Source organism: Barbatula barbatula, assembly GCF_947034865.1.
Source record: "Barbatula barbatula genome assembly, chromosome: 2".
In the NCBI taxonomy this organism is placed as follows: Eukaryota; Metazoa; Chordata; class Actinopteri; order Cypriniformes; family Nemacheilidae; genus Barbatula; species Barbatula barbatula.
In genome coordinates, this window is record NC_136767.1 from 7,418,117 (window position 1) to 7,433,337 (window position 15,221).

General features: G+C 38.3%; 1 protein-coding gene across 1 annotated transcript in view; it reads left to right on the forward strand.

Annotated features, from left to right (window-relative positions):
* snapc4 (small nuclear RNA activating complex, polypeptide 4) overlaps positions 1-14,797 on the forward strand; it is a 48,259-nt gene extending 33,462 nt beyond the window's left edge. The window contains exons 17-25 of the mRNA XM_079478862.1: positions 3,079-3,161; positions 3,240-3,710; positions 3,798-3,884; positions 6,339-6,486; positions 7,642-7,712; positions 7,827-7,892; positions 8,018-8,048; positions 8,173-9,821; positions 14,438-14,797. Coding sequence (XP_079334988.1) covers positions 3,079-3,161; positions 3,240-3,710; positions 3,798-3,884; positions 6,339-6,486; positions 7,642-7,712; positions 7,827-7,892; positions 8,018-8,048; positions 8,173-9,821; positions 14,438-14,524 — 2,693 coding nt within the window. The 3' untranslated portion in view covers positions 14,525-14,797. The remainder of the gene's footprint in view (positions 1-3,078; positions 3,162-3,239; positions 3,711-3,797; positions 3,885-6,338; positions 6,487-7,641; positions 7,713-7,826; positions 7,893-8,017; positions 8,049-8,172; positions 9,822-14,437) is intronic.
* Positions 14,798-15,221: the final 424 nt, after the last annotated feature.

The following is a 15,221-nucleotide window of genomic DNA, read 5'->3' on the forward strand; positions in this document are numbered from 1 at the left end:
ATAAACACAAACAGTATAAATTTAAATAAACACAAATAACCTTGCACAAATATCAGTAACCATATCGGTTACAAAAAATTAGACGTCAATAATGCGGCAGCCATTGAAATCCGGTGAAAGAATACAGTTACGCGTCTCACCCGCCCGAGCAAACGAGCGACACCGAGGCCAGCCCGGGTAGCAAGGTTAATTGTGTGAGCAAAGCATTTTATGTGCGGCTCAAATCCTGCCTCGTGAACAGCCACATCCATGTTACGCGCTTTATCTGTCACAATAGCGATGCCGTGGTTTGGCTTCGTAAGACCCCAGTCAGTGACAGCTGCTTGTAAAACTTCAGCGATGTTTACACCTGTGTGGGACTCGAAATGTGGGCGTGTCTGCAGTACAAAATGTACCATTTCCCAGCTATTGTTAATTGTGTGGGCTGTTATTGTAATATAGTTCTGCGTACACCTAGACGTCCAACCGTCAGTAGTTAATGCAATGGTTTCTGCATCTTTTAGAGTCTGCACAACTTTTACCTTGCACTCTTTGTAGAGGGTCGGGACCACTGTGCGAGTGAAATGTGTGCGTGACGGGATCGCGTACTTTGGTTCAAGTGTATGGATGAGTCGCCGAAGTCCACCACAGAAAATGGCCTCATATCAGCAGCAATAAAAACGCCTATGTCTCTCGTTATTGCCGTGGCTCTTGCACTTGACGTTGGAAGTTTCGCTGCAAAGGCATTTGTTATCGTTGTTTGTCCTTTCATGCGACCAGAATTGCTCTCCGTTTTCGCAGCTTTTAGAGAGCTGTGGTTATTTTCTAGGTGTTATTCCAAAATGGATTCTATTAATTTTTTCCTCAAAATTCCACAAACAATACCCCATAAGGACAATGCAGAGATTTCGTCTTTGCAAGATCTCTCAAGCTCCATCAGGTTGGAATGGGGAGCGTCGGTGCACAGCCATTTTCAGATCTCTCCAGAGATGTTCAATCGGGTTCAAGTCTGGGCTCTGGCTGGGCCACTCAAGGACATTCACGGAGTTGTCCTGTTGCCCCTGTTATCTTGTCTGTGTGCTTAGGGTCATTGTCCTGTTGGAAGATGAACCTTCGCCCGAGTCTGAGGTCCAGAGCACGCTGGAGCTGGTTTTCTTCGAGGATGTCTCTGCCTTCATCTTTTCCTCAATCCTGACTAGTCTCCCAGTTTCTTCCATTGAAAAACATCCCCAACCACCATGCTTCACTGTAAGGATGGTATTGACCAGGTGATGAGCGGTACCTGGTTTCCTCCAGACATGGCGCTTGCCATTCAGGCCAAAGAGTTCAATCTTTGTTTCATCAGAGCAGAGAATTTTGTTTCTCATGGTCTGAGAGTTCTTTAGGTGCCTTTTGGCAAACTCCAGGCAGGATGTCATGTGCCTTTTACTGAGGAGTGGCTTCCGTCTGGCCACTCTGCCATACAGGCCTGATTGGTGGAGTGCTGCAGAGATGGTTGTTCTTCTGGAAGGTTCTCGTCTCTCCACAGAGACATGCTGTAGCTCTGTCAGAGTGACTATCAGGTTCTTGGTCACTTCCCTGACTAAGGCCCTTCTCCACCGATGGCTCAGTTTGGCCAGGCGGCCAGCTCTAGGAAGAGTCCTGATGGTTCCAAACTTCCTTTTACGGATGATGGAGGCCACGGTGCTCATTTGGATCTTCAATGCTGCAGATTTTTTTCTGTTCCCTTCCCCAGATCTGTGCCTCGATACAATCCTGTCTCGGAGGTCTACAGACTTCATGGCTTGGTTTGTGATCTGACATGCACTGTTAACTGTGGAAGCTTATATAGACAGCTGTGTGCCTTTCCAAATCATGTCCAATCAACTGAATTTACCACAGGTGGACTCCAATCAAGTTGTACAAACATCATAAAAAAAAAGAAGATCAGTGGAAACAGGATGGACCTGAGCTCAATTTTGAGTGTCATGGCAAAGGCTGTGAATACTTATCTACATGTGATTTTTTTCGTTTTTAATTTTTAATAAATCTGCAAAGATTTCAAACAAACTTCTTTCATATTGTCATTAGGGGTATTGTTTGTAGAATTTTGAGGTAAATTAAGTTTTTTTCTAAGTGAATAAATGTTAAAATTGATAGCTCTCAATTATACATTAATGTTGAATGGCTTTAATTAATGTTAAAATTAAGACAAAATACTTGTATAGATAGATCAGTACTAGTGCTGATATCAGTGATGTAGGTTTTCATTCATAATAATTCACATTAAAGAAATGTGTTTTTGTTTCTACACTGTGTCAATAGGGGATTGTTGCACAAGTATTATTGTTGCAATTGTTTTATTAAAAGACCAATTGTCTAAGGGACAATCCCATTTCTACCCCTTAACCCTACACTTTTCCTCTGTTTAGCGCGTTCACTCGAAGGGCTAGGGCGAACTTTTTTCCTTTTCACGGCATTGTCTCAAGAAGTATCTGCGTACACACAAAACCGGTAAACCGCCTCAAAACAATGTAGTATACACCTCAAATGTTGGTGTTGTACTTTAAGGGCGGATATACGCATATTGACGGAAAACATAGAATACTGCTTAATGTGATAAATGCTTAATATAACGCTTAACATGTTTCCCTATTACCCGGCTCCTCTCCATCACAGATTCAGGTTTACAAGACACTGTTTCCTCTATATTCCATTCAATACTCCCATTTTCCCCCTTCATGAAAACAACAATTGCTACACAAAAAACGGCTTGTGGTTTCATGGCTTGATGGATTTGAACAACCATAAGCAATGCAAAACCTTGGTATTTTGAGTTTGAGATAATGAATTCCTCTGGAGAAAATCACTTGCTGCCCTCCATTTGTACTTCGTGCATCATCAGTACCACTTCATTGCAAACAACCTTTTGGGATTAGTCTTAAAACTCCTGTAGATGAAATTGTCATTCTACCTACCTACATGGGCAGTATTAAACAGTCCAAAGCCTTACTTTAAGCACAAAAAAACATTTGATAACCTTAAATTATAATTGTTTCACAGAATATAGTTTCCTTTAATTTACTCCAGATTTCTTTCTCTATTCTGTATTTTCCCTAGGCAAATGGACAAAAATTGCTTCTGAGGTCCCAAACCGTGTTGACTGCCAGTGCCTTAACAAGTGGAAGCAACTAACACAAGCTGTAGGCTAATTTTGGTAGTTTGTCTGTAACCTTTGAAATGACACAGTTTAATAAATAACCTTTACACAATGTATTTAGGGTCAAGGCAAAAAGAGAGAAAGAAAACAAACAACAGTTCATCAAAAAGCAAAGCGACGAAAGGTAATCCAGCATAAAATTAAACCGAAGATTGAAAGCACTTCAAGCTCAGAGGATGAAACGCAAAGAAAAATTGAATATATGGAAAGTGATGTTGAGCCGGAGGTGCCTTCAGATGAAGACATTACACAGGAAACACCTAACAAGGGCTATATACAGCCAGACATTAAGGAATGGATTCCTGTAAATGCAACACCACTGGTTTGTCCTTCAGGAACGGTCAGAACTATGTGGGTCAATTTATTCATCAATGAAGATGATCCAAAGGGATCTAACAGTGGCCACAATTCATCTGAGAACAACATCTGTTCTCAAACGACGTCAAGTCTAGTCCGTAACACCATCCTAGACTGTTTTGGAAACCTTAAGAGGATATATGTGGGTCTAGATGCTACCGTCTCGCTGAACCAGGTATGTATTTTTTATTCCTTTTTTAAATTGTATCAGTTTCAAGTATATGTCAGTATTCTAACACTGACTCTTATTTCATGCATGCAGGCTGGCAATGAAAATGCCATGATAAAGGTGCCTGTGAGTGATGTTAAACACTTAATTCAATGGAAGGGAGCCTCTGTAATGAAAAAGGTACTGTATATTTATGCCTATTTATCAATGATGAAATGGGATGAGAAAACCTCTTTGCCTACCGTTTCCATGGAAGTTTTTTATTTGGATTATTTGCTAAAATATAGAGCACAAGCGATACTCTGTCACTGGCTTTCGTTTTAAAGGCGAGATTTTTTTTCTACTTTTACAGAAATGTAATATAAATCATAGGGGTCCACAGAAGGTTACTGTGAAATTTCAGCTCAAAATACATCACAGATCTTTTATTATACCATGCTCTAGATGCCCAGTTTTGCATGCAATGAGAAGTGTACTGTTTTGGTGTGTGTCTCTTTAAGTGCAAATGAGCTGCTAGTCTCCGACCCCCTTTTCAGCAGAAAACACAGCCAGGGCAATGACAACCAAGAAGGGTCACATTAAGCGAATGAAAAACGCTGTGTTTCTTCTTTAAACACCAAACACTTTGTTTTCTATAAGCCAACAGACTCCCAACAAAGGTGTTACGTTTTCTATATGCAAAAGCACACATGACAAACCAATCGCGTATTTAAGACCTCCCAGCATATTCGGAACACAAATAAAGATATTTTTTAATAACGTCCGAGATATTTCCAGGACTCTTCATAGCTTCTGTCAAGGTCCAGAAAAGTAGTAAAGACATTGTTAAATTGGTCCATCTTGGATCATAGTGGTTCAATTGAAATTTTATGAAGCGACGAAAGTACATTATGTGGGAAAAAGATACCAAAATAATGTGTTTAATCAACATGTTTTTCTCTCCCCTGTGAGTCACTGACACGTTCACAAGACCACCACAACACATCCGCATCCAGGTTGTGCCCCAACTCATGCGCCATGCAGCATTCGAGCACGCAACCCGGATCCTCTCATGGATGCACTCCGTACACTGATAGGGAGAAGAAGAAACTCCTTATATTGTAATATTGGGAATGTGTATGTTTACTTTACCTGTTGCATCAGTTTCTGTGGTGCGAGCGACCGTTAGAGATGTGGAAGATGGTCTGTCAGCAATCTCTCTGGTTCCAAAATAAAATAAAATAAAAAAGTTTTTTTTTAGCCCTTTTCCGACTGGGAGAAAGCTAAAAAAACTCTTAATTTTCCTTTAAGTGCACTAGATATGGATTAAAGCCCCCCTATCCAGAAGATTTTAATCTTTAAATCTTGTTTGAACATATCTGTGTGTCAGGAGTGTGTACAGAACCACCCTAGAATGATACAAATCCACCCATTCCTTTTCTTAAATCCCCAATAAACCTCAACAGTCCTCTCAAACGAGCTGTTGGCATTCTCTCAGTAACCCAACTTCACATCGATTAAGCCCTTTCTATGACTGCTAATGGACTGCTGTCTCCGCACTCATCAAATTGTACACTGTCCACCATTGTTTTCACTCGACTACTTACAGTGAGCTTCAAAAATGTAAAGGGGGTGGAGACCAGCAGCTCATTTACATTTAAAGAGACACACACCAAAACAGACAATTTTCCTCACAGACAAAAATGGACACGTAGAGCACATTATAATAAAAGATCTGTGCTGTATTTTATTTTCTGTTGACTCCTAAGATTTATATTACATTTAGTAAAAGTGCTCAATTTGGGAGCCTTTCAAAGAAGTTGGAAAAACTTCCATGTTATTTTCAGTGATGATGAGCCATCCATCTGTTACTCCATGTCAGTGAACGAACAGGAGGGGATGGGTGGACTTGACTCACTGACTTAAAAATGTGAGCATTTTAAAGCGGAGATAACACATTATTTCTTCTCTCACTCTCCTGGTTGACATATGGGCATGCTTTTCCAGGAGAATTGCCCAATAAGGGACTAGTAAAAGTTGTTAAGTAACAGATATTATTTTATTACTTCCCGAAACCTTTATGAACTTTGGGGAAGTGTATCGACCACAGAAATACTACGTCATATGTCCAATTCATGTTTTCTCACAAGTTGACCATGTTAGCCACGAGAGGCCAGCACGTTTAACATTGTAAAGAAGTCAGAATGCATGAAACACTCTTGAACTACCCCTTTAAGGAAACAATAATATTCTACCCAGTATAATATTCTGCCTCAAGTAAAATAATTACTTTAAAAGACTCAATGTATGCTTAAAATGAAATAGATTGATGCATTTATTATATTATCTTTTAGTTATTCAGTAAGTTATGAAAGCTATAAAGCATTATAACAGAGAACTGTAAACTATGCAAATGTAATTTCTCGGGAATTAATATTTAAGAAATTAGAAAACATTAAGCAAGCTCAAATTTCTTTGAAATATTTTGTGATCAGCCATAGACAAAAGATTAAATGGATATTTTTAATTAAAAAAAAAAAGTTCTAACTAACTCATTCCATTTAGTAATTTTCATATATTCTATATATGTAGTTATTTTTTTGTGTGTGTTTTTTATATTGGTGACATAAACATTTTCAAACCTTTTCACAAAAGGACAAATTGAAATCTCCAGAAGAGAAAAGAAAAAGAAGGCAGGTACGGGACTGCTCCAGCCTTAACTATGAACTCCTTAATGCAGTCACCCCATGGATCGGTAACGTGATAATGCCTGTGCCAGCAAATAAAAAGATCATACATGAAGGTACATACCTCGTTTCATATGTTATGGCCCACATACTTGAACATGTTTTTTTTATTATTAGCAGGCCTGCAAAAAATCTGAACTTAGTGTTTTTGTTAAAGCGTAATGTTTTTAATGTTTGCTATGATCGTTTTAATTGTTGCATGTTTGATGCACAAGCTATGTAAAACTCTTCTTATGCACAACATCTGTGGTGCAACGATCTAAAGTGAACCATATTCATTTAACATGGCCGGGTGTTTTTGTTTCATCAATACAATACATTTGTGATCAAACAATAATGAAGACAACATTTAGTAACCATAGTAATTTAGAGCAGAGGTTCTCAATCGTAGTTCTCGTGACACTCCGCTCTGCATATTTTGTCTCTCTCTCTTATTTAACACACCTGGTTTAAGTCACCAGCTTGTTAGAATAGAGCTCAATGAATGAAATGTGTTCTGATTGACGTGCTCTGTGTTCACTGCTCTCAGAAATCAGCTGAGGTTTACACTGACAACACTTACAACGGAAGTTGGAAGGGTTATTTAACTATAATATTGAGATTTGCAGTGTCACAATTTGTGCCCTTTGAATGGAATTTCACGCACAATTTACATGTGGTATGGAGCAGGTGAACATTTTTATTACGTTAAAATGACTTTTATTTATTTAAATTTATTTATTTATACAAAAACAAATTCTGCTTGTGTTTCATGAATGAGACCAAAAATCGAAATTGTTTTTACTCACAAAAGTATTGTTTTGATTTATTAGACAAGTATTTACCCCGTGGAGTTGATTACTTTTATGATGTAGGGATGAATGGATGCACTTTTTAATTTTTATTTAAATGGAGATCTATCCGATACCATTACAATGCTAGGAAGAGCCAGGATATTATTGAAAATAATCATATTGTATATCTAGAAGTAAATGTATACCTAGGATGGCATTAGGGTGAGAAAATGATTGCTTAAATATCATTTTTGGATGAGGAATGGTTAAAAATAAAAAACACCACATAAATGACTTGTCCTCATTCCATCCTAGTTGTATGACTGAATTTATCCAGCCAATTTAAATGAAAAGATTTGCTGGATGTTCCTCCACTTAGCTCATATTTTCATATTGAAGTTTGTTTCACCGCATCAGTATTTTTTTGTCATTTTACAGCTGATACCATTGCAATTAAAGGGTCAAAAATCTCTCTCCTGAAGACACCAGTGTTTTCATTCTCTATCAAAGTAAATCATTTAATATTTCTTTGACATTTGTTTGTTGCTGTTTTGTAAAATTGTTCCTTTTGATTTTATTTTAATTGTGATGTTGGGTCACACATGGTTGCGTTTTTCAAACAGGCTCTTCACATTGATGCAGAGGGTTGCAAGAATGTCATTAAAGCACGTGAAAAGAGAAGACCCAGGGTATTTATTTATTTAACATCTAAAATTATATCCAGAGCATAGTATAAAGAGTATACTTAAATCTTGAGTGTTAATCGGTAAATTTTCATCTTTAATTAAGTTTCACTTTTTGTCTTTTTTTCCAGATATCAAGTGCTGAATTTAAACCAAAATTAGGTGTTTGGCCATTTTATACATTTATATCCATTAATACCTATATATTAATTTATTTGTCATTGTCTGCCAAAAGATAAAATATGTCATTTCTTCTTTATTAATGAAATATTCTATGGTTGTTTAGTTCTTCCTAACACAGTGTTAGCGGCACTTCATGAAAGGAAAGGTTTGAAAAGTGGGATTAAGGAACCTGCAGAACTTCTTCAACAACCATTACCTTTGCAGCCTGTTCACCCTCAGGGAATGATTACACCTGCTTTGATTCATCCCAACTCTTTTGTTATCATGCAGACAAACATACAAGGGCCAGTGCAGCCTTTTCTGCTTAACGGACAAAACATATCTCTACCACCACAAGCTATTCCTCTTCCACTAATACAGTTGACAGCACCGGTGCAACCAGTCACAACCTCAACATCAAGCTCCAAATCACTAAGCACAGAGAGCTCAAAAAAATTCAGAGTGGCTCAGCGTAGCCGTAAACCTACGAAGAAAGCACAAGCCCTATTAGAAGGAGCAAAAGCTAAGGTTACCAAAAAACTGACAGAAGAACAATACTGGGTCAAACAGAGTTCTGGGGGTCCTACTGTCACATTAGAAACACAGCCAATAAATTGGATTCGTACCCCTAGTGGGTTGATACAGGTGACTGGAGTGCTCTCTGCTAATATTCCTGGTAACCAGATGATGAAAGTGCCAGGTGACTCCCCTGCAATTATCAGCACACTTCAAGGAACCTCAACCAATCCAAGTCAAAACCCATTATATACACCCTTTGTCACTGCTTCCTCTGTCTCTAGTTCAACAGATCACCTAATGCCGTCTTCCTCTATAAACAGTACCCCTGTATACAGGGGGGTGGATATCCAGACACCTCTTTCTATTATCTTAGCAGATAACAAAAGTATGTCACCCCAAGGATCTATCATTGTGCAGCAGAAAGATTCAGTTGTACACACTGAAGTCTCCAGACCAACTTCCTCTACAAAGACCTTCTCAGATGCTGCTGAATCTCTGCCTTTTTCATCCTCTTCTATGGAAACAGTTTTATGGCAACAACTGTCTTGCTCTTCAAGACATTCCAGTGTTTCTCCTGCTACCAAAAGCATTGGTGATGTGCCATTATCCTCTGTCTCAAGTGTACCAACTTCGCTGAGTGGGCTACCAGACAAGGTTTTTCTGGAAAAACCTCAAGATCAAGTTTTTTCTCAGAATATAGGTGTCCCTGTTACAGCTATTCAATCAACTGTCATCCAAAAGAAGCCATCTGCTAACAGACCTCTTCACCATGTAGCTCAATCTGACCTTCCCTCTGACAGTTTGAGCTTTGATAGTAGGTTATTATTTTCTGACCATCAATCTAAAGTTGATGTCTGGATTAATGGGAAAGATGGGGTTTCACTGCCACATCTAGATATCCCGTTGCCTTACCTCCCACCATCTGCCTTTAGTATCAAACAGCTAACTTCTTTGCTCAAGGCTAAACAGTCTCTGGTTACATCCGCAGCTAAAATCCTAACCAATGAGTTGCAAAATGGCAGAGGAGAAAAAGAACAAGTAGATGCCACCCGCAAACTGGTTGCCGAAAGGTTTGCCACAAATCCAGCATACCTACGTTTAAAAGCTCGTTTCTTGTCGTGCTTTACCTTTCCTGCCCTTTTAGCCACCATTAATCCATCCGAGGATTGTGAGATGCCTGGCTTACCTTTGTGTAACAACAAAGATGAAGTTGCGGATAAAAATCCAGGAAGAAATGATCAGCCGCCAGCTGCTGTAAGTTCATTTTACATCTTTCATTTTAGTCACCCTTGTGTCATTCAAACCCCTCATGGATTTTTTTCTTCAGAACCAAAACAGAGATATTTTTAAATGCTGTTGTGTGTTAAGATTAGCCCTTATAGACAGTAATTGCAAAAGTGCTGTGAAGTTGCAAACAATAGTCAAATATATTTTTACACAAATACATTGAATGACACAAACAGTACTTGTTTACTAGTGATTCTTTAAATGATTTGTTCTTTTTCAGTTTGTTCACCAAAATGATTAAGATTTTTCCACCGATTCGTTCAGTGACCATTTTTTCATGTAGCATACATATGCCAGTCTGTTTTATGCATTATATAGTTGCGAACCGTTACGTTTGAGCCTTGGCCCTCTGCGCACGTGCAGCCCTTTTAACCTTACTGTGCTTTCCTATAGATATTATAGATATTGTACCATCATACTTACCACATTATACATTTACAAGACTACTCTAGACTTGAAATGCAACAAGCCGAACAACAGCACAGCAAAATAATTATCACCAAAATAACACGCAATACAAATACACATCATTATCACACATATGCACTATGATTGGCATGCCGCGTGTAGGTGCTCTTCAATGGAATAATGGCCCAGGTTGCACACACAACTGACACTGCCTTACATTTGATCATAAAACCAACACAGACGAACATACACAATACCAGTTTAAAAAGCGACACCTTGTGAGAGCACTCGCAGCAAAGAAAACCAATGACTACACTAGCAGACAGTAAACAGAGATTCACCAACGGATAAACTATGATTATAATATATCTTTATATTAAACTGGTACAGTGAGCTAAACGTATGGAACTGACTGTAGTAAATTGACCATTTATATGAACGCAGAATAACAGCAAATATGCACAATATGTTAAGTTTAAGACTGACCACAGTCAAAAGCACTCGTCTCAAATAAGGCTAACTTTAAGCAACATAAACAACGGTGCACATCAGCAACCAGAATGAATTGAGGCCCTGCGGCCTTATAAATCATAAATATCTTGCAATTTGACAATCAAATTATTTGAACAACGTTTATCAGCTTTTCTCTTTTTTCATGAGACTTGATAACAAAGTTCCTCCACATGCTGTTTTCAATTACATTTTACGTTTGAAGTTTTATGGCGTTGTGCGAACCGACTTCTGCTAATGTATTATGTACAAGTCGATTTAAAAGCTCAAATAAATGTAGCTTGCATTAGCATATTAAGGTGCCTGTTGTAATAAATTACTGTGGTAAACTATTAACATATATTATTGTCAAATAACTTCAACCAGTCCATAATTAATATCCAAATGTTAAGATGTCCATGCATGTATTAGAAACGTAAAAAAGTCTCAAACTTGATTTAGTCAGCCACCAATTGTGCAAGTTCTCCCACTTAAAAAGATGAGAGAGGCGTGTAATTTTCATCATAGGTACACTTCAACTATGTCACATTGTCTGATTTTTAAAGAATTTATCTGCAAATTATGGTGAAAAATAAGTATTTTTTCACCTACAAAAAAGCAAGATTTCTGGCTCTCACAGACCTGTTACTTCTTCTTTAAGAGTCTCCCCTGTCCTCCACTCGTTACCTGTATTAATGGCACCTTTTTTAACTCGTTATCAGTATAAAAGACACCTGTCCACAACCTCAAACAGTCAGACTCCAAACTCCACTATGGCCTGTACCAAAGAGCTGTCAAAGGATGCCAGAAACAAAATTGTAGACCTGCACCAGGCTGAGAAGACTGATTCTGCAATGGGTAAGCAGCTTAGTGTGAAGAAATGGAAAATGGAAGACATACAAGACCACTGATAATCTCCCTCGATCTGGGATGATGTGATCCACGCAAGATCTCACCCGTGGGGTCACAATGATCACAAGAACAGTAAGCAAAAATCCCAGAACCACACGGGGGAGTTAGTGAATGACCTGCAGAGAGCTGGGACCAAAGTAACAAAGGCTACCATCAGTAACACACTACGCCGCCAGGGACTCAAATCCTGCAGTGCCAGACGTGTTACCCTGCTTAAGCCAGTATATGTCCGGGCCCGTCTGAAGTTTGCTAGAGAATTGGGAGAATGTCATATGGTCAAATGAAACCAAAATATAACCTTTTGGTAAAAACTCAACTTGTCGTGTTTGGAGGAGAAAGAATGCCTAGTTGCAAAGAACCAAAGAACACCATACCTACTGTGAAGCATGGGGGTGGAAACATGCTTTGGGGCTGTTTTTCTGCAAACGGACCAGGACGACGGATCTGTGTAAAGGAAAGAATGAATGGGGCCATGTACCGTGAGATTTTGAGGAAAAACCTCCTTTCAGCAAACACACCACCCGGGCAACGAAGGAGTGGCTTCGTAAGAAGCATTTCAAGGTAGAAAATCTATGGAGGGAGTTGAAAATCCGTGTTGCCCAGCGACAGCCCCAAAACGTCACTGCTCTACATGGAGCAATGGGCCAATCTACAAGCAACAGTGTGTAAAAACCTTGTGGAGACTTAAAGAAAACATTTAACTTCTGTCATTGCCAACAAAGGGTATATAACAAAGTATTGAGATTAACTTTTGTTATTGACCAAATACTTATTTTCCAACATAATTTGCAAATAAATTCTTTAAAAATCAATGTGATTTTCTTGATATTTTTTTTCTCATTCCGTCTCTCATAGTTGAAGTGTACCTATGATGAAAATGACAGGCCTCTCATCTTTTTAAGTGGGAGAACTTGCATAATTGGTGGCTGACTAAATACTTTTTTGCCCCACTGTAATTGATGTAACAATTTGCACTCACGGTATTAGGGTATATTCTATCCAAAATAAAGATAGTAAAGAGTATCTAAAGTATAAGCTATAACACAAGAAATGTATAAGGTCTGCCTAATACATTATAATACAAATTTTTTCATAAACTTGAGTAATATTATCCCATTGACAGGAGCCAATCTTAAATATGCTTTTTTGTGTTGCGAGGTCCCATCACATCTGGTTCGGACACATTGTAACACCGAACGTAGGACATTGACAGAATTAAATTGTAATATTCATATTTCAGCTCTTTCTCTGCCCTGTCATTTTTAGCACTGTCACTCTCAGCGCTGTCAGGCCGAGGCACTGACAAGATAAAACAGGAGCGCGCCTTTCAGAAATCTTTTGCTAGGTATTACTGTTAAATGAGTTAACATTTGCATTTATAATGATATATTTTACTGTTCATTATAAATGCTAACAAAAAGGTAGAATGTACTATTTTTATCTCAATTTTACTAAAACCTGTAAGGTTGTTTTTATCACCCTCTGGAATCATTGCCGTTAGTACTCTAAACCAGGGATCTCTAACCCTGCTCCTCGAGAGCCACAGTACTGCAGCTCCAACCTGTTACAACACACCTGTTGGTAATTATCAAGCCCTCAATACTTTGATTAGCTGCCTTATCTGTGTTTGATCGGGGTTAGAGCTGAAATCTTAAACTGTAGCTTTCCAGGAGCAGGGAAGGGAGAACCCTGCTCTAAACAAATAGGCAGTGTGGGTAAAATTGACCTATTCTTATTTATTAACTATTCCACACTGACTGAATTTATCATTTTTTCAACCTTGCCTTATACACAAAGGCAGTGTCATGTTGGAATAGAAAAGGGCCGTTCCCAATCTGTTGCTAAAAAATGAAAAGCACACAATTCCATAGAACGATGGTTCTAAACTCTGGCCAATGAAATCCATTTTCCTGCCGACTTTTGCCCCAACCTTGATCACACGCCGTCAGGAATAGGCCCGTTCAGTTTAATGACCGTTTTCAACTGACAACGTTTTGGCTGTCCGTTTACAGGGAAACAGCGTTTTAGGGCACTGAAAACACACATTTTTGAAAACGGGTCTCAAAGTGCAACTTTTTAAAAACGCTGCAGTTTTCATTTACCTGTAAACTGCAAGACAGAACTTTCTAATAACGATGAAGTCACACACATACGCATTACGCTCTCAGTCACGTGAGTATTGCCAAAACAATGTGGCGGCTTCCCGCACTGTGAACTCTCGCTACTCCACTATGTATTAATGTTTTCCACCAGTAAGACCAGCGGAGACACACTATTTACATTAGCCAGACCAACGGTATTGAAATGCACTTTTGGCTTATAACTGTGGATGTCAATGGGCACATTCTGTTTCTTTACACTACAACATCGCCATCCACTGGCCTGGCATGCATACTACACCGTTTTTATCAGTTTTCATCCATTTTCCTGGATGCTCTAGTCTTCATCCCTCTCAGCCTCGTTTTGAAAACCACATAGCGGCAGGCTGAATAAGATCTATTTGAATAGTTAAAATTAAGGACTTTGAACTAGCCATTTATAAGCCTTCGGAACACTTGCACTGAACGGTACAAGTCAGGGTTTCTTGTGTTCTTTCGAATCTTGAGAAAAGGCTGTCACAATCCACTCATATAGCAAACAAATTGTTTAATCTGTTTTAGCTCTGAAGATCAAAGAAGGGGGGGTCAAACAACTCAAGTGAAAAGAATGACTTTTTTTTTTATTACTAAAGGTTGGTTATCTGTTTTTAATGGGTTTTTCTATTTCTCTTTCAGAGGCCTGAGCTTAACACCAGTGATAAAGCCTTAGCAATGCAGTTCTCAGAATTCCACACCAAAAAAAGGCTTCGTGCAGTTACATAAGATGCATCACTTATTCAGTTTTCTTGTATTTCACTTATTCGAGTATTTGTTACAGTTAATGTACGATTGTGCAATACATTTGTTTATAGAAATCAGAGAAACTGTTGAGCAATTTTTTATTCCATGTTTTGATGAGGAAATTCAAAATATGTTCAAGCTATCCTGAAGCTCATAACCACTGTTAAATTATTCCTAATTCATTGTGTATATGAGTTTTTGTTCCTGTTATAATAAGTGGTAGCAGTTTTTTGAATAAATAATTTCTACAGTCATTTTATTTTGAATGATTAATTCAATTTAATTTATAAGGCTTTACACAATTTTTAATGTTGGAAATCAGCTTTACATACATCATAATGAGAAATAATACTAGGGGGAAATGAAAGAGAATATACGGCATTAAGATTTAAGTTTTTCTCTGTGGGTTGTGACTGTAGTTGTCATCAGTTGAACTGCCCATCATCATGAGCATCAGGCTGGACTTGTATGATAAAATAATCATTGTTAAGGAAAATAGTCTATATATTCAGTGCACTGGGTTTACTGATTATTACCAGAGATTCAAAGATAATGAAAATTGTATTATATTTGCACAGCCTTACATATGCACTCTTACACTTGTAATTGTTGCAACTGTTTATTGTGAAACAGAGGAACATTTAACAACTGGAAAGGGAACCTCTGAAACCACCGTGTA